The following is a 21,528-nucleotide window of genomic DNA, read 5'->3' on the forward strand; positions in this document are numbered from 1 at the left end:
AAAAAATTCAGCAACATGTTTTTGCAGCACTGTATGATTGTATCATAGTTTACAACCAGACAGCAGACAATTCACAACCAGACAACATGGAGAATGTTGAACGGGGTAAGTTAAGACACGGATCATCACACCAGCATACAAAAGAAAAAAAAAGTCCAGATACGTTTATATAGCTTTATTTCATTTGTTGCAGGCAGTGATGTATTCAACAAATGATAACCACTAATAACAGACACCGTTTTAAAGCATCGCAAGCTACAAATGAAGAGCACAAAGAACTGAAATCAATGTATAGGCTACAACTAGCTGAAGTTTGCTGTGCTTTATCCTAACAACTAGAGCAGAATGCCTGCAGTCATCCAGTCAGGGACGACTGCACACAACGTGCACTGTAAACGAATAAAAACATTATAAACTGTTAGGAAATGATAAACAAATGTAGTTTGTGCAACACTGTAAATATAATTACCTTTATATATATATATATATATATATATATATGAGAGAGAGAGAGAGAGAGAGAGAGAGAGAGAGAGCGACTGTAAATATAATTACCTTTATATATATATATATATATATATATATATGAGAGAGAGAGAGAGAGAGAGAGAGAGAGAGAGAGAGATCCCATTAAACCTGCTGAGATACAAGGAGCGTGAACTGAAATTCTCAGTTCCACTTGGTTCCACGCGCATGTCCGGGAACTCATGAATATTCATGTTTGCTCCGCCCACTGCAACAGAATATCTCGGAAACCGAAAATCTCGTAACACCGTCCAAAACTCTTTTCCCCCACCGTCACCCTCACACGGAAGACACCTGTTGAAGTGCTCCAGAAATTGTTCTTTCAACCTCATTTCTAAACGTCTCTTCTAAAGGTTTTTTTTTTTTGCAGCATCTTTAAGTAAATTTTATATTTTTATTCACAATTTAACTGTCTAACATAGTTTTACTGTAAATTGTGAAAATATCAATGTTTCCATATGGCAGCAACGCTGTACTACTACGGGAAAATAGGTATGTTGCCATATGACAACGCCAGTGGAATTGCAGTAATGTATTTCCCCATTGGGTTTTTTTTATAGTTAGTAGCATCAATAATACGATTGCAGTTATTTATTTATTTGAAGTGCTTATTGTATTTATGTATAAATAACAGCATTATTTCTTCTTTTCAGAAAATGAATACAGCAATATTTTACTGAAAGGCCAATAGGAAGAGTGCAGAGTTAGCTCTTCCATGAGATGAGAGTGAGGATGAGTTAGCCTTCAGTGAAGGTTAAATGATAGGGATCTACCTTTTTTTTGGTTTGCATGAGTTCAGAGTATATAAATCCATATATTTTTAAAAGAAATGTACATTTAAAAAGAAAAGAAAATCATAATTATATATAAACAAATACTTTTTTGACCACTTTCCATTGTGGTGCAGTGTTGCCATATACCATTTCCCTAAGTACCCCCTTCCCCCCCAATTTTTTTTTTTTTTCAAAAATGTTTTGATTTGTATGATTGAAGCTATTTCGTGTAATACAAACTTATTTGAAAAAAATATTTCATGGTTATTGGTTAGAACATGATGCATACCATAGAGCAGGGATCCTCAAATCTGGCCCACGAGATCCACTTTCCTGCAGAGTTTAGCTCTAACCCTAATCACACACACACCTGAGCATACTAATCAATGTCTTCAGGATCATTAGAAAATCACAGGTAGCTGAGTTTGATCAGGGTTAGAGCTAAACTCTGCAGCGCATTGGCCCTCCAGGGCAAGATTTGAGGAACCCTACCATAGAGGGTTAACCCACTTTATAGTGAATACAGCTGTCCACGCCTTTCTAATTAGCACAGCAAAGCATATAGCACGCAGATGGCTTGAAATCGAAACTTCTGCAGTACAGTTTGCCAATTAAGCACAAATGAACAGGTAGCAAAATGTCTTTTGTAGATTCCAATTACAGCTAACAGCAAACAACACGCACAATCAGCATAACTTTTTTTTAATAAAATAAGCAGTAAACCAATTAATCCTCCCTACTAGCAGATATGTAATCTAAACGACAGAAACAGAAAACTGGTATTAAGACACTTACGCATTCTTGCCGTGTCCACTGACAAATCGCTTTAATTTCCTAAGTTATTATAAATGTGACCTTAATTGCCTGCCGCCTGTAAACCTGTCCTTAGGACAATGCAGCTGCATGTGCAATGTTTTTGGTTCATTGAACAAGTATGGAAAATATTTAGTAAACTAATTTGGATTTTACAAATTATCTTTAAAATATCTTTTCAGTATCTTGAAAAGGGACGTTCCTTTTCTTTGCTGAGTTTATTTGGCACTGATATTTTACATTGTTAGACCAATCAATTACAATAACACACTTGTTACTTGTAAATGCGTCTAATCCTTATAACCAATAACTTTACCCAACTGCATCAGCAGGTTTTAAAATAAATAGCGATATACATATAAGTGCAGTAGTAGGCTAAATATCATTATCAAGATAAGTATTACATTGATAATGATGGTGACTGACAGAAATACTGGGAGCAGGTACCAGGAGTTTAGAACATCCTAGAAAGAGCACAGTCAGAATGTTCAGCAAGTTTTTGTTAATGAATTGTCAAGTCTCTGATGTTACTGGCTGTCAGAGCTCTTTGCACCTTTCTCAATCCTGGGTTGATTGAGCAGCTCCTCTATATTCGTTGAAGGTCATTATCAGTGTCCTGATGTTTCTCACACTTCATTTCTCCAATAAGATCATCTGTAAGCTGGAGACGAGCATTCCTGTAATGGAGACATCAGCTCAAGTTTCTGTTCAAAGTGACTAGTTTATCAGTTCTGTCCAAGTACGAAAATATTCCCTTTCCTGGTAAAACTAACCATTCAGCGACTCTCTGCTCATGTAGCTCTCGTCTTTCCCGTTGTCTCTTGTCATGCATGGTCTCGCCCTCCAGCTTCTGCAGACCAATGACTACAACTCCAGCCGGCAGCCTGTTATAGCATCACATGTTTGTCTCAGAGCAATTAAGCAATATCACATGAGCGAGAGTGCCGCTGTGCTGAATAGCAGCACAGATATAAACTCAAGGTGCACAGGTATTCATGGCCATGCTTATATTTAGAACAAAAGCATTTAATTCTTCTGTTCTATAACAGATTTTTCAGACACAATATAGCCATGCGTTTTGTTCATGTTTTTTTTAATGACTGAAAATACTTCCAACTCTGGTCTGACAGGTGGGGGGGACCAAAACCTGTGCTGGATAATAGTCCATTTTTATTTCAGTTGCAAAATATTATTTTAATATGCAATGGATTATCAACAATAAAATAACACAAAGAACAATTTTTCAGGAAACTATATGCTAAGAATTGATTTCATTTGCATATCTGAAATTAGCAAAATATATAAATCAAAATGTTTTGTAGACAAATGTGTGAATGTTTCAAATGCGTCAATTATGCGTAATGTGTAAAAAGAACAATAAACAAACTTTTACTTGCCCTGCCAAAATTTTACTGGCCCCATCATGAAAAATAAGTTAAATAAAGACAAGTAAACAGTCAGTAATAAAATAAGAACAAATAAACAAATTCCAAGCAATACCATAAATATATACAATAATAAAGGAGGTCATTCAGTCAAGAGCAGATTGGGCCAGAGTGAATTTTTCTTTTCTTTTTTGTTGTTCCTTAATTAACATTAATGACTCAAGACAGCAGCAGGTTTAATCATTTGCTGTCACTTTAAAGACAAAATGCATGGATCACATATTTTCTTCCGACTGTTCACGTTGATTTAATACTTATTTTAACTCAGTTAAGAATCTGCTTACATACTCACCAAAAAAATGGGCATTTTGACTTAGTGTTTTTGTCCATTACATAATGCAAAAGAGAACACGGTTCGGACAGAAACAGCACGTGAGTACCAAATAGAGTTATCTTTCATGTCTTCTTATGCTTAAATTACTTAAAATCATTTGAATGCTTAAACATTCTTGCTCTTTAAAGGGATACTCCACCCAAACATGAAAAAGTCCCTTATCATTTACCCTCATGCAGTCCCAGATGTATGTGACTTTATTTTTTCTGATGAACACAAAGCTTTTTAGTTTATATAATGCAAGTGTACAGGACCACTTCAAAGACTACATAAAGTGAACATGACTGTAAAGTTTAAAATACTAGTATTTTTCTTACTCATGCTTATTTCACTTAAGACATGTTTTTGGCCAGATACTTGTACTTTTAACTGACTAAAATCTTAAAACTTTCTCTTAAAGTACAGATACTGAGTATACAACTATTTGAGACACTAGGAGCTGAGATGGGGCAGAGCAGGCGTAATTTAGTCAGTCTTTAATGCAGCATTGAGTCTTTACACTGAATTTTAAGCAGGCAAAGAGCAGTTTTAACTGTGGAGTCTGCAGCCTGTTCAATCAAATTAGTAGACAGAAACTCATTCAATATGACTCATTATTATGAGCAGTACTACTAGTAGTATTATTTATGTGTTGTGCTCATTAATAGGCTATATTGACAAACTTAAATTAGCCAAACTACAATTTGCAGCCAGTAGTAGTTTTGGAATCATACAAATGTATTTTTAAAGTCCCATGTAGTCAAATCTTATCCTTTAAAACTCATCTTTGATCATCAAAATGACATTTAAATGTTTTTTCTTGTGAAAATAATTTTATCATGCCTTAAAATAGCTTGAATGCAACTCTACAACCTTGCCTCATTTACTATATCTATGAATACGCAAATTAGCCCCACCTCCACTCAGTCACACCAGCCAGCGCCTCCTGATCCACTAAATGAACTGTAGTAAACGCGATACAATGGCAATGGCAAGTGGAAATATTGTGTTTGAACCAGACATAAGCTGGTATGCTCAACGTAAGTAAGAAGACTGATGGCTAACTTCGCGAGGTAACATCTGTTTGCGCTGGTTCGTACACGGATAATGACTGATAAAACTGTTTTTACTAGCGGACAACTACAGTGGATATTATAACATTCGTTAAATTTACTTACTTGATGTTGGGTCCTCAAAATGCCTTGAAGACTCAAATGCAGCCAAGTTTGTGATTCCAAATCGCGCCCGCGATCATACACATGTGACGTGCGGATGTCAATGCGGGAGAGGTGCGTCTGACTCCGGGCTACTTTTACACTGCTGCCGCGGGTTATTATTCAAGTTAGCGGTTCTAAATACAAATAAATGAGCGCTAACAGCACACGACATCGTGAAAATAGGGGGAAATATTAACAGTTATCGAAAAATCTACAGAAAAATATAACTGTTACCGGATTAACCTGGCTGCCTTCTCACTAGAGCAGGGGTGGCGAACGTCGGTCCTGGCGAGCCGCAGCCCTGCAGAGTTTTGCTTCAACCCTAATCAAACACACCTGAACAAGCTAATCAAGGTCTGAACGGTTATTAGGAAGCTACAGGCAGGTGAGGTTTAGGGTTAGAGCTGAACTCTGCAGGGCTGCGGCTCTCCAGGACCGGAGTTCGCCACCGCTGCACGACCCTCTGCTTTGCAGCACAGTTAATGATAAGCTAAGGATAGGATCCCTTGACGCGATTGGTTATTGAATTTTGTGACGTAGCAAAAAAAGGCTGTTTCAAACCGCGTTTCTGTGACTGCCTTTGGGAAGCAACAGCTTTAAGGAAAAAATACTCCGCAATGGTGTTGATAAATGAATTGGCACATGGTTTGTCTAAAAGCATATTAAAAACACCCCATAGACAAATAAACAACATAAAAAAACTTGATTTTCACCACAGGGGGACTTCAATGTATGTTTTCACTTTGTGTGTTCTTTTGTTTTTTAATCATTTTAGCTTTCGTTAATGACAATAACACAGATTAAATACTCCATGATCTTACACAGAACCATTTTTTAAGTCCATTAATAGTGAGAATGTTAGCATCTAACAATCTTCACACTACCTAGAGCAGGGGTGGCGAACGTCGGTCCTGGCGAGCCGCAGCCCTGCAGAGTTTTGCTTCAACCCTAATCAAACACACCTGAACAAGCTAATCAAGGTCTGAACGGTTATTAGGAAGCTACAGGCAGGTGAGTTTTAATTAGGGTTAGAGCTGAACTCTGCAGGGCTGCGGCTCTCCAGGACCGGAGTTCGCCACCGCTGACCTAGAGCATAATGTGCTATGTATAGCTTTTTTTCACTTTGTTGCACCTGGCTGAGTCGTTAGGGTCTGTTTGCAGGCACACTGTGTGCTCCAGGTGTGTGTTAAACAGCTGTGTGAGGCTCTTCTAACTAAGTATCTCTGCTAATGAGGGGAAAGAGTGAGAAAGTATTAATGAACCTAAAACAAAAAGAAATATAACATGAAAACTGAAAAAAAAGTAAATAAAATAAAAGCACAGCACAGCATAGCTGATGGTTCTTCAGATCAAAGACTTCTGTTTAGCATATGGGTACCTCTGTTAATGAGAAAAGAGGAGGACTGGAGGAGCAAAAGGGGGGAAGGGAGTTGTTTTGGCTGGGGGATGCAGCTGTAAGACACAGGATTACAGGGAAGGCCACAGCTGACTGCCAGAACACCCTCAAAGAGGGAGGGAGATGGTAGTGTGAGGGAGTTAAGAGTGCAGTGTTGCTCTAGGGTAGACATCTCTCCAGAGAGAGCAACAGCGCTGATAAGACTGAGATGACTGACTGAGATGTGCACACACACACACACACGTACACACAATCTCTCTCTCTCTCTCTCTCTGTGTTCTACTCACCGCAGTACAGCTCCTATGGCTATACCAGCCAGCAGCCCTCTAAGTCCCAGATTCAGCCGGAACACTCCTCCTGTGAGAGCTGAACACAAACACATGTGAATACTGTCATTCTTTCCTGTTTCCATTCTTTCCTTAGTACTAGCAAAAATGCTTTTAAAATCAGTTCACTTGAGGCACAGACACAGGCCTTCTAAACCATCACCCAGAGGATGAGTTTGTGAACTTACCACCTGCAGCAGCGAAATGGCTCAGATCCTTTTTGTCGCTGTACTCTGTCAATCCAGTATTTACAGTGCTGTAAAAAAGATTTGAACAGCATAAAGCATTTTTCGTAAATGTGGAAACTGACAGGCTATTAATTTTCCTGCAACAACAATCCTAGTACAGTACTTCTAAACCAATTCTACTGTTTTCAGACACATGCTGTATATATTTCTAAAACTCAAATATGCTGTTCAAATATTGCTGCACATTGGAAAGGTGCAGTTTGTACACTAACTAGTAACTGTTAATAAACTAGCAGTGCCTAAAGAAAGTGCAAAATAATGACGGTTTTCAAATAGGTTTCCCCAAACAGTCCTACCACCCTTTTCATCCTTCCCCAAAATCACACCATTGGCTAAATCAGTAGTGTTTTCACAGCTTTCAAAAAGAGGGGGAAAAAAATAGAGATTGATAGCCGCAATCAGAAGAGAAATCAATGTCAAATTCACCGTCATTCCTATAGACACTGTATTAGAAGCACCCTTATAGCAGCGTTAACCATTTTTTGTAATTTGATGAAAAGTAATATAATACAAGGTGTTGTAAATGTACATACATTTTTTAAAATATGAAAATATATAAAAAAAAACTTTGCCGGATTTGCAATGCTGATGACCATTAAAACACATCATTCACAGTCTGTGAAAACAGTCCATGATACATAGTCCACCCAAAAATGAAATTTGCTGAGAATGTCCTCACTCAGGCCATCCACGACATAGATGAGTTTGTTTCTTCAAAGAACATTTAGCTTTAGATCACTTGCTCATTAATGGATCCTCTGCAGTGAATTGGTGCCATCAGAGAACAAAGCTGTTAAAAACATCACAATAATCCACAAGTCACTCGATTACATGACAGTCCCTTCAAATAACGTCTTGTGAAATGAAAAGCTGAATGTTTGTAAGAAACAAATCCATCATCAAGATGTCACTTCCGAATAAGAATCTATAATAACTTTTTCTCTTGTAAAGAAGTCCATCCTTTGTTGTCCTCTCACATCAAAACCAATCAACATATTTGTTTAGAACTGTTTTGGCTTGACGGAGCTTGATCTGTGCATATTTCTCTCCTAATTCAGACAAGGTAACTTTTTCACTGAAGAAAGCGATATAATGGATTACGAAAAACAAAACAGTTCAAAACAAATATGTGGGTGGATTTTGATGTGAAAGGACAACAGGGGATAGACTTTTTCCACTGGAGGAAGTGATATTATGGATTATGGGCTTGTATTTTAGCTGGAAGCGATGGTTTGAAGTTAAAAAGTCTTAATGACGGATTTGTTTCTTGCAAACATTCAGCTTTACACTTTACAAGATGTCAATTGATAGACTGGAGTCATGTGGAATACTGTGATGTTTTTAATCAGTTGTTTGAACTCTGGATTCTAACGGCACCCATTCACTGCAGAGGATGCATTGGTGAGGATATGATGTAATGCTAAATGTATCCAAATCTGTTCTAATGAAGAAACAAACTAATCTACATATTGAATTGGCTGAGGACGAGTACATTGAGTCTATATCTTTGTGTAATACAAGTGCTTTCAAACATGTAATTAAATGTCTCACAAATTAAACCTTAATATAACTAAACTTACTTAAACATGGTCACAAAAGCTGCTACCCTCCAGCTCCACCTCCAGCCAAAGCGCACAAACCCATGAATAGCTGCATTATGGGCTGAGCGCTGGAGAGACAAAATATATACACGTAACATTAATGTATGCACATTTCAGCTCCATTAAATTATAATGTGCTTTTCTTAGCTATACAAAATGTAAAAACAAAGCAATTGAAGCAAAATTTTACAGTACTAAAGTATACAGATGACTATGTGAATGAAAATCTGTTGCTACAGTGGGTACATAAAAGAATCACCCCCCTTTAAAATAATCACATTTTGTTATTTTGCAGCCTGAAATGATGACGGACACAGTTTTTGTTTTATCCAGCTGTGTTTACTCAGTGCAGCTTATAACATCCAAGTGAAAGATATAACACCAACATGTCAGAAAAGTTTTTTAAAATTAAAATAAAAAACAGAATCACGGAGTTGGAAAAAGGATCACCCCTTTTGTCAGTATTTTTTTGAACCACCTTTTGCTTTAATTAAAGTCTTTAGTCTGTTGAGATACATCTCTATTCTCTACTAACTTTGCACATCTAGACTTTGCAATATTTGCCCACTCTTCTTTGCAGAACTGCTCAAGTTGCAAGGACATTCACTTTTTTCTCCTTCAACCACTGTGTGCTCAGTTTTGCTGTGTGCTTTGAGTCATTATCATGTTGGAAGGTAAACGTTTTTCCCATTGACAACTTTCTGGCAGAGGGCAGCAGTTTTTCCTCAAGAATTTGATGGTATTTTGCCCCATCCATTTTTCCTTCTATCCTGACAAGTGCTCCAGTCCCTGCTGCAGAGAAACATCCCAATAAAAGGATATTACCACCTCCATGCTTTACTGTAGGAAAGCAGTTTTTTGGATGGTGAACTGTATTGGATTTCAGCCAAACATATCGTTTGGTGTTGTTGAGGCCAAATAATAAAATTTTAATCTCTTTAAAATGCCTCAGAATCTTCAAGGTGTTTTGGCAAAGCTCAGTCGTGAATGCTTGTGGCCTTTCTTGAGGAGTGGCTTTTTCCACACAAGCCACATTTGTGGAGAATTTGTGATATTGTTGTCACATGCACACAATGACCACTCTTTGTCATAAATTCCTGCAGCTGCTTCAGAGTTGCTGTAGGTCTCTTGGGAGCCTCTCTGACCGGGTTTCTCCTGCTCTTTCATCTAGTTTGGAGCGACATCCTGATCCAGGGAGGCTCTGTGTTGTACCAAACACCATCCACTTCTTAATAATAGACTTCACTGTGGTTCTAGGCATTGATAAAGCCTTTGAATTTTTTTCTGCATCACAGAGGAATAAAGTATGGAAGCTCGCATCAGCCACGGGATAAAATAAATAAATAAAAAATAATTAATGCCACTTTTTATATCACAATTCAGTTTATATATCGCAAATCTGAGAAAAAGTAAGATAACTAAGAATTATTTTCCTTGCAATTACTAGTTTACATCTTAAAATTTGTTTATATCTTGCAATTCTGCCCTTATTCCTCAGAATTCTGAGTTTATATCTCGTAATTCTACTTTTTTAAAATAATAAAAAATATATTATAGGTAATTGTAACCTTTTACAGTGGGGAAAAAAAGTATTTAGTCAGCCACCAGTTGTGCAAGTTCTCCCTCTTAAAAAGATGAGAGAGGCCTGTAATTTTCATCATAGGTATACCTCAACTATGAGAGACAAAATGAGAAAAAAAAATCCAGAAAATCACATGACTTTCTTCTGAGAATTGTTAGTTTATATCTCGCAATTCTGTTTTCCAGTCGTACATTCGAAGACAATCTTAATTAAACCAAAGGCAATATTTGAATGCTGCTGTGGAGAATAATCAAAAGTATAGTCAAACACAAAGTAGAATTCAACATATTCTAAACAAGTGCAGAGAAGCATGTTTAACAAAGCACAAAATTATATTCCACATTCTAAATAAGCACTAAATAGTAACTGTTAAGGCCGTTCACACCAAGCACGATAACTATAAAGAGTGAGTGTGAAGTGACATGTGGCCAAGTATGGTGACACATACGCAGAATTAGTGCTCTGCATTTACCCATCCAAAGTGCACACACACAGCAGTGAACACACACAAACCATGAACACACACCCGGAGCAGTGTGGCGCCCGGGGAGCAGTTGGGAGTTCGGTGCCTTGCTCAAGGGCACCTCAGTCGTGGTATTGAAGGTGGGAGAGAGCGCTGTACATTCACTCCCCCCACCTACAATCCCTGCCGGTACGAGACTCGAACCCACAACCTTTGGGTTATGAGTCCGACTCTCTAACCATTAGGCCACGACTTCCCCTTATAAAGATATAGTTCTAAAAATCGTTCTCAATATTAAAGGATAGCATAGTTCACACCACAACTATAACGAGAACGATACAGAGGAACGATATCGTTGTGATCAAAATGCCAAAAATGTTTTTTTTTTTTTACTGTAAATGACAGTACATATACAGGTGCAAAGTGTAATATAAATCTATATGGACGAATTCTCACAAAATGTCTCACCTGCTTTCATTCAATGCTCCTTCAGTGACCATTACAATGTCAACATGTTCACTTCCTTACACAATGGTCCTGTCTAGTTGTGCTCAAACAAGTGATTTGAAATTATTATTTTTTAATTAGTGGTTACCTAAATGTTTAAAAGCTAAATTTTAATTGTAAAATCATGTTCTAAATGCAAGTGTCTAATTTCTTCACCGCTTGTGTCGTTGCATTTGAAGACACTCAATAATATTAAGAAGTCTGGGCCTTCCTTTATATTTTGAATGTCTTGTTTATCTGGCTTTTATACAATTATAATTCTGACTTTCTGACTTCTGATTAGCAAAAGCAAAAAAGGCCTCTAACACTAGCTTGCTCTATTCTTTTTCTATTCTATCTGTTTTCTTTTTATTTATTATATGATATAAAAAACATCTTGCTACATGTACTGCATTAAGCTAATTGAGACTTGTTATAGCACTTGTATGTCATTGCTCCTTTGTTGATTTTGATTGCTTCCATTGTCCTCATTTCTAAGTCGCTTTGGATAAAAGCGTCTGCTAAATGTCTAAATGTAAATGCTTATCAAGGGCATTAAAATATAAAGGAATAAAGAAAAAATATTTTCAGGGTTTAAAAATGATCACCTTTATTGAAACGACTAGATCTCCCCCATTATGATTTCCTCAGGTCAGAGTTCAGATCTGCTGGCTCTGTGGATGATCTGATTGTAATTTTTTTTCTTCTTGGGTTTGTATTTGAGCAGCTTGCTAAAGTCAGTGAGGAGCCTTTCCTAGTAACAAGACACGTCCTCCATACGGAGATGATCCAGAATAAAGTTCTGGCCCCTAAAGAAGTACAGAACCATAAATATAAGTATTAGCACAATGTCTTAAAGGGATAGTTCAGCTAAAAAAAAAATTTCTATGATCATTTCCTCATACTCATGTTGTTCCAAACGTATATGCACCTTTTTCTTCTGCAAAAAACAAAAGAAGCTAGTCTGAACAATATTGGTAGTCTCGCATAGCCAGACCTTCAGACTGATGGCTGAAGGTCTGGAATCCATGGCAGCTTTTATTGGCCATGAGGCCGTTTGTCAGACATGTCAAACACCCAATCACAGGTCATTTCGTTCAGCGTCACGTTTTGGGGTTGTAAACACGACGGCTTTCTTCTTTCGTGAGGGGGTTTGGCGTCACGGCATCTTTGTTTCCAGGTGGAACGTTAAAGAACGCAACACACGTCTCCCGGAAATCCTATATAATTCAACCAATCCGATGACAACTTCGAAACTCCTGAAGTGTTTCCATTTTGTGTGCCATATGCATCAGACGTTCAGCCAATGGTCCGTGGGCGTGACATCTGAGGCTGAGACTAGGCATGGGCCGATTAGCAGTTTCAAGGTATACCACGATTTGAAAATTTCACGGTTTCAAAACCACTAATATTTTCTGTTATACCGTTCCTGCGGTATGCGCTCTTTTTCATGTCTCCTCAAAGACTGAAAGTGTAGGAATCCCTCAGGTTGAGTGCAGTGTAGAGAGTAACATGACCCTCCTCCTCCTGTTGGTGCGAGTGAGCGGTCAGTCACGTGTGTGTAGGACGGCTGAACTTAAGGAGCTGCTCCTGGAACTTATGCGATCGGCAACCGGCCGTTTTTTGTCTTATTGCAACTCGTCTCTGTTCCGGACTTGCACAAACTGCGTTGCAATGCAATCCTTTTCCAAAATGTAATTTATGTGAAAATATGAAGTCTGTAAACACCCGTTAACACAGGCCAGAGACGTTGGACGCACAGAGAAAAATACTGTAGCAGGCAGATCACTCACTGTTCATGATGCACAAACTATTGGAAGAAAATCCTCAATATTGATTTGGGGGTTTATATGAATGTGTTTCTGAGGGGAACTGACTGTCTTCAGAAAAGTTTAAGTGGTATTTTCTTTTCATCTCTTCTCTGTATAATTCACATTAAAGCAGTGTTTCAGCGCAGTGCTGCTTTGTTTACAGCGGTAACCAAGGAAACACTGTATCTGGTGTTCCAGAAGCACCTCCTGCTGTCAAGAGTAGCTGTGTCTCATTTAGAAGGCTGCGCTCTCCGGAGGTCGAATCCTCAGGAGGTCGCATCCTCTGTAGGATGCATATACGAAGTGTCTTCAACCTAGAATTAAACGAGATGGCCTTCGTAGGACAGGCTGAAAAGGAAACAGGAAGTATCACGTTGCTATGCTAACACATTTAGAGCATTGTTGCGCTCTCAAACTACTTAAATGAAGGAAAATTATTTCTAAATTTGGAAAGTAATTTGAAAAAAAAATGATTTTACTTGTTTTATTTAGTTCAATGTTTGAGGAGCTGCAGCGTAAGTACAGCAGACATCTGTTAGAGAAAAAAAAGGAGGAGGATATTAATTGCTTCAGATTGGATTATTATTAAATCATTATTATTATTATTATTATTATTATTAAATCAAATTATGTATATCATTTATAATATATAATTTCTTTGGATAAAAGCGTCTGCTAAATGTATATGAAATTATATAACTAAATGATATGAAATGATATAAATGATATGTATATGAATTATATAACTAAAATTAAATAACTGTAATTACAGATTTAGGTTAAATAAAGATGTCAGTCTTTATTTTTCTTCTTTTTAGGAAACAAATCAAAGAAAAAATAAACAAATTCTACTGTTCCTAATATTCTGTATGTTGCTCAAAAACAAAATATATTGTGTTCTTCAGCGGGAAAATAATTTTTTTTTACCCAGTCATTTAAAAACAACTCATTTTAGAGCTGTAACGACAATACCGTGATATTTTTGCTTAAGGTTATCATACCGTCAAAATCTCATACCGGCCCATGCCTAGCTGAGACTACAATATTGGTAACCAGACAGTTTGGTTTACCATTGACTTCCATTAAGACATTTTTCTAAATATCTTCTTTTATATTCCAGAGAAAAAAAGTCATACAGGTTTGGAACAACATCAGGGTGAGTGAACCATGACAGAAATGTATTTTAAATTTTTTGGTTAACTAAAGCTGTCTATACCTGACAAACTAGAATAAAGGGTATACTCATTAAAAGGTTGAACAATTTGTTACCTTATAGCAATTTCTTCTGCTACAGCATCATTTTCTTTCACAAACTGAAGCAGCTCTCTAACAACAGAAAGAAAACCAGTTTAGATGCAGTTCTCTGCTGGTGTTCTCATTAACATTTCTATAAACACATTTCACTTGTTTGATGATAATTACTTTAATAAGTCTGGAACAATATGAGGGTGAGTAAACAATGACAACATTTCAGCTGAAGATTTTACACAGATTGCATACACAATATATCCCCTAAGTTTGAACATTTCCTTTTCCCATATATGCAAGACTGAAATTGCCACTTTGATTGCTATTGGTCATGTCATTTGATATAGAAATACATATGTAACATACTTTGTGAAATGCAAATTATTTTGAGCACAAACTTAGATTTGAACCCTTTGTCATTGTTACTTGGCTCATTGATAAAGCTTGGCAAAAGTGTTACTTTGTGTTACTGACAAAAACGACTGGAATACCTTACGTGCGCATGAAAAGACAAAGCCCAAGGTTCCCATTTTAGAGAACTATTTATTGTGTGTTAAAGAAAAGGGTGAATATCAGCTAGCCAGAGGAAAATGTTAAAGTTACCTGAGATCAGACAAGTCCTGTTTGACAGGAATGTAGTGAACCCAGGGATTGAGCTGAGGGTAGAAGAACTCAAGCCAGTCCTCGCCGACGTGAAAAAAACCAGCGATACACACAGGAACAGATGCTTTAAGCGGAAACTAGCAGCCACACCTCTAAAGTTAAAAAGGTATCTAAGAGATAGGGAGATCAGACAATCTATAACAAAATGTCTAAATACTAGTTCACTGACAGAGATCTGTTTCTGTGCTATAGCTCATGCAAAAGCAGAAGTGAGACAGGTCTTACTTGTATTCACAGTGGTCAACTAGGGGGATTTCTTTGGCAGGGGGTCTACCCAAAGTGTCCTGAGGAAAAACAACTAAACAAAAATAGTAGTTCTGATATGACAAAGTCTAGAGCAAAAAGATAAAACAAACTGATTTTGAGTTTTTTTATTTTATTTTTTTTTATATTAAAGCACCTCTAGCTTGGTCTAGATTAGTATTACCCAATCCTGTGCTTGTATGCCCCTCAAAATCAAAAGCAATAATGATACATATAAAACTGATGGGGTGCCCTGTTGAAATACAGCTTCACAGTAATAAACTGGAAATAGCAGAATCAATGATGCAAACTCAATTAATAAGACAGTTCAGATTCTCCCATAAAGCAGCTCTAAAAGTATTTTTCCTTGTTCCTTTTTGCTATGTTACATGTGAAATGTTTTCATATTATACAATGGGATGTGATATTATACATGCTATTTGTTGACAATAAAGCATTATTAAAAGAAAAAAGAAAACCGTGTCATTACTTAGCTCCAGTAAGTTCAGTGTTAGTTCATTTCAGTTCAATAACTATGTAAAGTTCATCAGTTAGGAAACAAATTTAATTCCAGCACTACAGAAGACAAAAGTGTCATTATCCAGTTTAATTCAGTTCAAGTTTTGTTCTCATCTGATGGTGTCAGTCACTGTGGTCATATCGATACATTTCTGAAAGTTAAGTGTCTTTCAGGCCCCAACTAAGAAAGACAAAGCCAACAGCAGCAAGGCACCCAAACTCCATTGGATGAGAGAAATGGAGTAGAAAAAAGGGATGCCAGAAACCAGGCTCAGACGGGGGACCAATTCAGTGGCCTACGCAAATGAATGTTGTGATACTGATCGAGGATGCCTTTTATATGTTAAATAAGGATAAACAAACCTTCTCTGACTTCCAGGCTTGGTTCTTGGTGTACTCGGCATCCACAAGGTCAGGGGCTTCTCTTGAGAGAAGGATCAGAGGGTCCCTTTCTGAACTGGTCCTACAAATATTGGCAAAACTGATCAGCTTACCCTGAAAACAACACTGCATTTAAGTGTATGTTGGAGACACAACTGACCTAGAGCCTCTAAAGAATCCTTTTGGATTTTTTTTCTTCCAGGGCCATCGAGCAGCTGATCTGAAGAGTGTGAACTAAACATTAGAATATATCTGGCCTGAAATCGACTGTAATGCAGTTAACTCTCTGTATATTCTCAAGCATTCTTAAATCTCTGGTTCCCACTTTTTCAGGTCATCCCTCATGAGGTCCCATCGGCCCAGTCCAGTGGGGTAAATGGGCCATACAGCAGGACCTCCCTCCCAAAACGTCCATGCAGGGTACATGATGTCCTGGTAGTCTGCTGTCTAAACCATGAACACAAGTATAACTATGTTAATAGACATTAATACAATTAGAGCCCTACTAATATTAATTTTGTTGTGGAAATAAATGAACCATGCATGTTTTGAATGTTGAAAATAGGATTTTCTATTCATGCATATTCTTTTACAAAAAAAAAAAGAAAAGATTTTTATATATTTATTTTCTGCATTAATAGAAAGTGAAGCTATGGGGTCAGTCAGTGATAGTAATCTGAAGGCAGAGGCACAATGTAAATTGCCTTAATATAATTAAGCATGATATAACATACAGTATACTACTAATATACCATAAAATCAAATTAGTAGATTGTTTAATGACGATATAATGGGGTGTGGCTGTACACACCTTACTGAAAGAAAGTACAGGCAAGACTGGCTGAACCCATCCAGGAACCTGTGGATAGTCACGCACACTAATCACCACTTCCAAATCTGGCAACCGGTTAATCGCTTTTAGGATGAAGTGCTCGACACCACTGCATCTACAAAGAAAGGATAAATGTCTGATATTCAACATCCACACGCACACGATAAGATCATGGTTTTACTTAAAAAAAAATATATATATAAAAACATTTAACAGTTCACCAACCTTGCTGGAAACATGCAGCTTTGTTCTCTGTACAACTTGTTCCCGATGATCTGGTAGTGCGTACCAACACCTCTGTGGACCGTGTCTGCCATCAACCCCTCAGATATACCGTTTTTAAATGGCCTAAAGTCATCTTTTAAGACACTGCAATCAAAAGAGCGATGGAGGAAACTCTACATTATTCAGCTCTATGCATCTGCAATGTGTGTATTCTTTGGTAAGATCTGCTATGAACAGGGGCGCCGCTACCAAGTGAGGCACAAAAAAATGAGGTTGGGCCGCCTACCGGACCAAACATACAAGCAAACCTAGTTATCCAAAATCTTTGTCTGCAATTTAATAATACTGATCTATTACTTTTGCTATTGCTTTTGACCACTAGGTATCAGTATTTAGTCAGAGACCTACCCATAGCCGTGGAATATATTTTATCTGGGGCTTGATGTTGAAGGGCGGGCCGCGGTGGGGGATTTTAAACAAAATCCTAATATTAAACAGCCCAAACACTTATAGTTACACAAATTAATGAAGACAGTTATATGAGAATGAATATTTATTTGTGATTTTAGCTCAATAATATTTTTTTCTTTAATATATTTATTATTTTAAGGGGATTTTACTAAGTATTTACCCCTAAATTATGCACCATTTATCATCTGCAGTATCAGGGTGCAACCTCTAGATGACTGTATATATATAAATACACATAAACCGTTTAGTGCACAGTTAAAACATAAAGCACGTTACTTGTATCAGGTTATTAATTGATGTATTTTGAGACATTATTAAAGACTACATCTAGCAAAAGTTGAAATTTAAATGTTGATTTAAAGTGTCAGTTATTATTATTGTATTATTAAATTTATAATTTCTATTGCATTACTACTAGTACTGTTACTGCTAATAAAACAGATCTCTGGGGGCCCCAAAAGAGAACAGAAACTCACATAAGTCCATAGGTTGACAACAATTGGACATTCCCAAAACATGTGGAGAAAAGTACCTGATGATACAGTGTTACAGATATGGCAGTTATCGGTCGACTGCAGTTTCATTTTAAACCTCTTGTAAGGAGTTATGTATGCTCTATGGATGACTTTGAAATGGATAAGACGATGAGCCTAGTTTTTAGAAGTTAAGATTAGATTAGACCACACCCTCTCCCAGTCGATCGATAAGTCAAAATCTCTTAATTCACGATTCCAGATAGGTTTAATAGAAAGAGGCTTTGCAGTGTGATCATTAAGTTTACTATATATTAAAGAAACAGATGGCCAACCAGAGGGTGGTGTGATCCAATCCCACATAGGATGAGAGGAAATGAACAAGGGCTACTTATTATATATTTGTGAAGTTGACCTGAGATGACAGCTGCAGTTCTCCTGATTGCATGGCTGGTAATTATTTGTGACTTCTGTGATCTTCCTGATGAATGACTGCCAGCGTTTGGCTGAAGGAAAGAGAGAGAGAAAACAACTTTCAGAAAATCTGTTCATTCAATATTTATTCTAAACACAGATCGTAAAATATACGAACTATAAAAGTAAGACATGCTGTATTTTCAAAACAGGGGTTTTGCAGGTTTTATGAAGGTAAATTTAAGACCAAGAAAAGAACATTTAAAGGTCCCCTGAAATGCTTAGAAACACGCAGCCACGCAGCGGGTGTTGAGGTCATTTGAACTGAAACAGGAAGACAGGGCGGGACATATCAAGCAGCCCCGCCCCCTTTTAACCTTTTAAATAGCGTTCGTTTATATCACAGCTTGGGCTAGAGCCGTTGAGCTCCTTAAAGCCGCTTTTGACAGGATATGACAGCCACAATCTCATCCATATTGCTATAAAATATAGCATTCTGTGTAGAATTCAAATAGCTCCGATACATTTTGAGGTCTGCGCCGACTCGCGCATGTGATCCGCTCCGTGCTCTTGTGTCTTTGGACCGGAGCAGAGTGTGTGTGCACGTGCGGTGGTTAGCATGAAACCAGACTTCTTTTTTTCCTCAATGGAAAGCATATTTACACGGTTTGAATTGTTCCCTGTCCCCTATATAGTGCACTACGTGGCATTCACTGTACAAATGACCGATTTCAGCTGCGGCTTTAGCGTCTATTTTATAGTGTAGGGGGCGGGCGCTTCGGATTCTAGAGAGCATTTGATTGGACAGAAAGTCTGATGAGAAGCTGAAGTACGATGTGACATCAAAAAAATCATTGAGCCGTTTTGGCGGAAGTGACGAACTGCAAGCTTTGAACGCTTATATCTTCTAAATGCGAATTTTGTCACTGTTTTGGAGCACACTGCCTATAGATAACCTTAAGACTAACATATTGATACTAACACCCAAAAATCTTTAATTTTGATTTCATGGGGACTTTAAGGAATACATTTAACAGAACACAATATATCAGTAGGGTCTCTAAATGTAAATGTATTTTATAAGCAATACTTGAAAGTTTAAAAATGCAATTTCCAACCGATCTCCATTACTTTTTAATGCATTTTACAACAACACAAAACCCTACACCTTATGATCACACTGCAAAAAAAGTAAAATCAATGTTCTTCCTCAGTAATTTTGTATTTTTTACCAGTACAAATGTCTAAATCATGACACATTTACTTGAGAAGCAAAAGGGCAAATGATATTAAGTCTTGTTTTCTGAGTAACTGATCAAAATGAAGTGAGTTTATGATTAAAACAAAAAACATTATTTGCCAATGGTCTCCGAAAAATCTACCTAGTTCAAAGGAGAAACGTGTCTTTCCCCATTGAAAGATATTCATTGTTTTAAGCATAAATACTTAATTTTGTTCTCAGAAAACAAGACTTAATATGATCAATTCGCATCACAAGTAACGTTATGTATCTTAATTTAAGGATGTTTGTATTTTATATTGCAAAACAAGACAAAAATACTGAGGAAGATTTCATTTTATTTATTTATTTTGCAATACACAAAATATTTAATGCCATGCCTTTATAAATGTAAGACTTCCAAAAACATCAGTAGAGGTCTAAAAACGTCGCTAATGCTAAAGACGCAGGTACAGAAATCCACAGTACGCTATTAAGAATCAGATGTGAAAATTAACTAATTAATGGGCGACCGAACAAAGATAGATAATTGTCAGCATCAAACCAAAATTCTATGAGTTCTCACCGTTATCTGAAAGACACAACTCAATTCCATTCAGCAAAAGGATAAAAGACGGCATGAACAGCCATGGCAACTCCATTTCTCTGCATCAGTTTAGCGTGACTGGCTCGATTTGAGGAGAAGTCGATGAATGTAGTAGTATGGTCTGCAAGTATTCATTTGGCCTTTAGATCAAATGTTCTGTAAAGGTCAGATGCCCCTGGGGGTTTCTTGCCCCATAGGGGATCATTTTTGCCTCAATGGTGGGGCAAGATGGCTCCCTTTCATATTTTTAATTTGTGTGCCATTACAACTAAACTGTTAATTGTTTCAATTTGATTTCCATAATAGTCTGTTGGGTGATGCATAATGATCCGCTACATGCTAAACATATAAATGTGTTACAGTTTATCAGTATATGGACATTGTTCTTAAGGGGGCTTCTTTTCCGTCTTCCCCTAAAATAACACTGGTCTAAACCTAAATCTAGAGATTATGGTTTCTCTTTTAATTCTTCCTGTTATTCTACCTAACTCTGAATTTATTTGAATGCTATTAAACTATTTGTTCTATCTTCCTCCCATTGTTTTTGACATCTGCTCCTCCTTTGTTGTTTAATTATGCTCGTATTATATTTAAACTTTATACCTATATCTCTTTTCTTTGCAAAGTTGCAAACTTTTTTTCTGAGAGTGTACCCTAACTATGGATACATACTCTTTGTCATGTGTTCAGGTGACCTATAATGTGATTTTTGTCACAATGATTATCATCTACATGTTGAGAGACTTGTACTGTTATTCCCTATGGTACTTATGTCTGTCCTCTTTTTCTTCAGATCATGATTTATTTTTAGCTTTTAAATGACTGGGTCGCTAAAAGAGGCCTTAATTCACCAGGCGAATACTCTCTGGAATATCTATCAAATATCTTATCCTATCATGTCTTTGCCTAATTGTTGGGAAAAGGTGAGGTTGCAGAATGAGGAAGAGAACATAAGATGTTTTTCAGTGTTGAAGTACTACACATTGAGTCTCATTTTATTGGTCAGGCTCATTGTCCTGCAGGATCTTACCTGGACTCTTTCCATCAGACTCTTCTTTTTATTCACCTGTTTAACCATTGCTACTATGCTGTCCATCTGGCTTGTCTTGGTTTCCTGCATAGATTTTCTCCTGTACTCTTCTGCAGAGGAGGGTCTGGAGTTTCCCAGTTTCGATGGCAAGGACAGAGTTCTTAATGTCAATGAGAGGAACTATAAGAAGGCATTAAAGAAGTA

General features: G+C 37.2%; 2 protein-coding genes across 2 annotated transcripts; both read right to left on the reverse strand.

Moving 5' to 3' along the window:
• Positions 1-2,629: 2,629 nt before the first annotated feature.
• On the reverse strand, positions 2,630-8,697 carry LOC107552367 (complex I assembly factor TIMMDC1, mitochondrial-like). Its single transcript, XM_016234228.1, has 5 exons — positions 8,637-8,697; positions 6,997-7,064; positions 6,770-6,848; positions 2,885-2,995; positions 2,630-2,788 (listed from the first exon to the last, which is right to left on the reverse strand). The coding sequence occupies exons 1-5, from the start codon at positions 8,642-8,644 to the stop codon at positions 2,698-2,700; spliced, it is 357 nt and encodes a 118-aa protein (XP_016089714.1). The 5' UTR covers positions 8,645-8,697; the 3' UTR covers positions 2,630-2,697.
• Positions 8,698-11,922: 3,225 nt separating this feature from the next.
• On the reverse strand, positions 11,923-20,349 carry LOC107552365 (protein O-glucosyltransferase 1-like). The gene is made up of 11 exons (XM_016234227.1): positions 20,274-20,349; positions 18,470-18,560; positions 17,111-17,254; positions 16,865-17,000; positions 16,379-16,500; positions 16,214-16,273; positions 16,036-16,135; positions 15,136-15,194; positions 14,851-15,020; positions 14,269-14,325; positions 11,923-11,997 (listed from the first exon to the last, which is right to left on the reverse strand). Exons 1-10 carry the CDS (start codon positions 20,347-20,349, stop codon positions 14,306-14,308), a joined length of 978 nt encoding a protein of 325 aa, XP_016089713.1. The 3' UTR covers positions 11,923-11,997; positions 14,269-14,305.
• Between the last annotated feature and the right edge of the window lie 1,179 nt (positions 20,350-21,528).

Source organism: Sinocyclocheilus grahami, unplaced genomic scaffold (assembly GCF_001515645.1).
Source record: "Sinocyclocheilus grahami isolate Dianchi unplaced genomic scaffold, SAMN03320097.WGS_v1.1 scaffold448.1, whole genome shotgun sequence".
Lineage (NCBI taxonomy): Eukaryota > Metazoa > Chordata > Actinopteri > Cypriniformes > Cyprinidae > Sinocyclocheilus > Sinocyclocheilus grahami.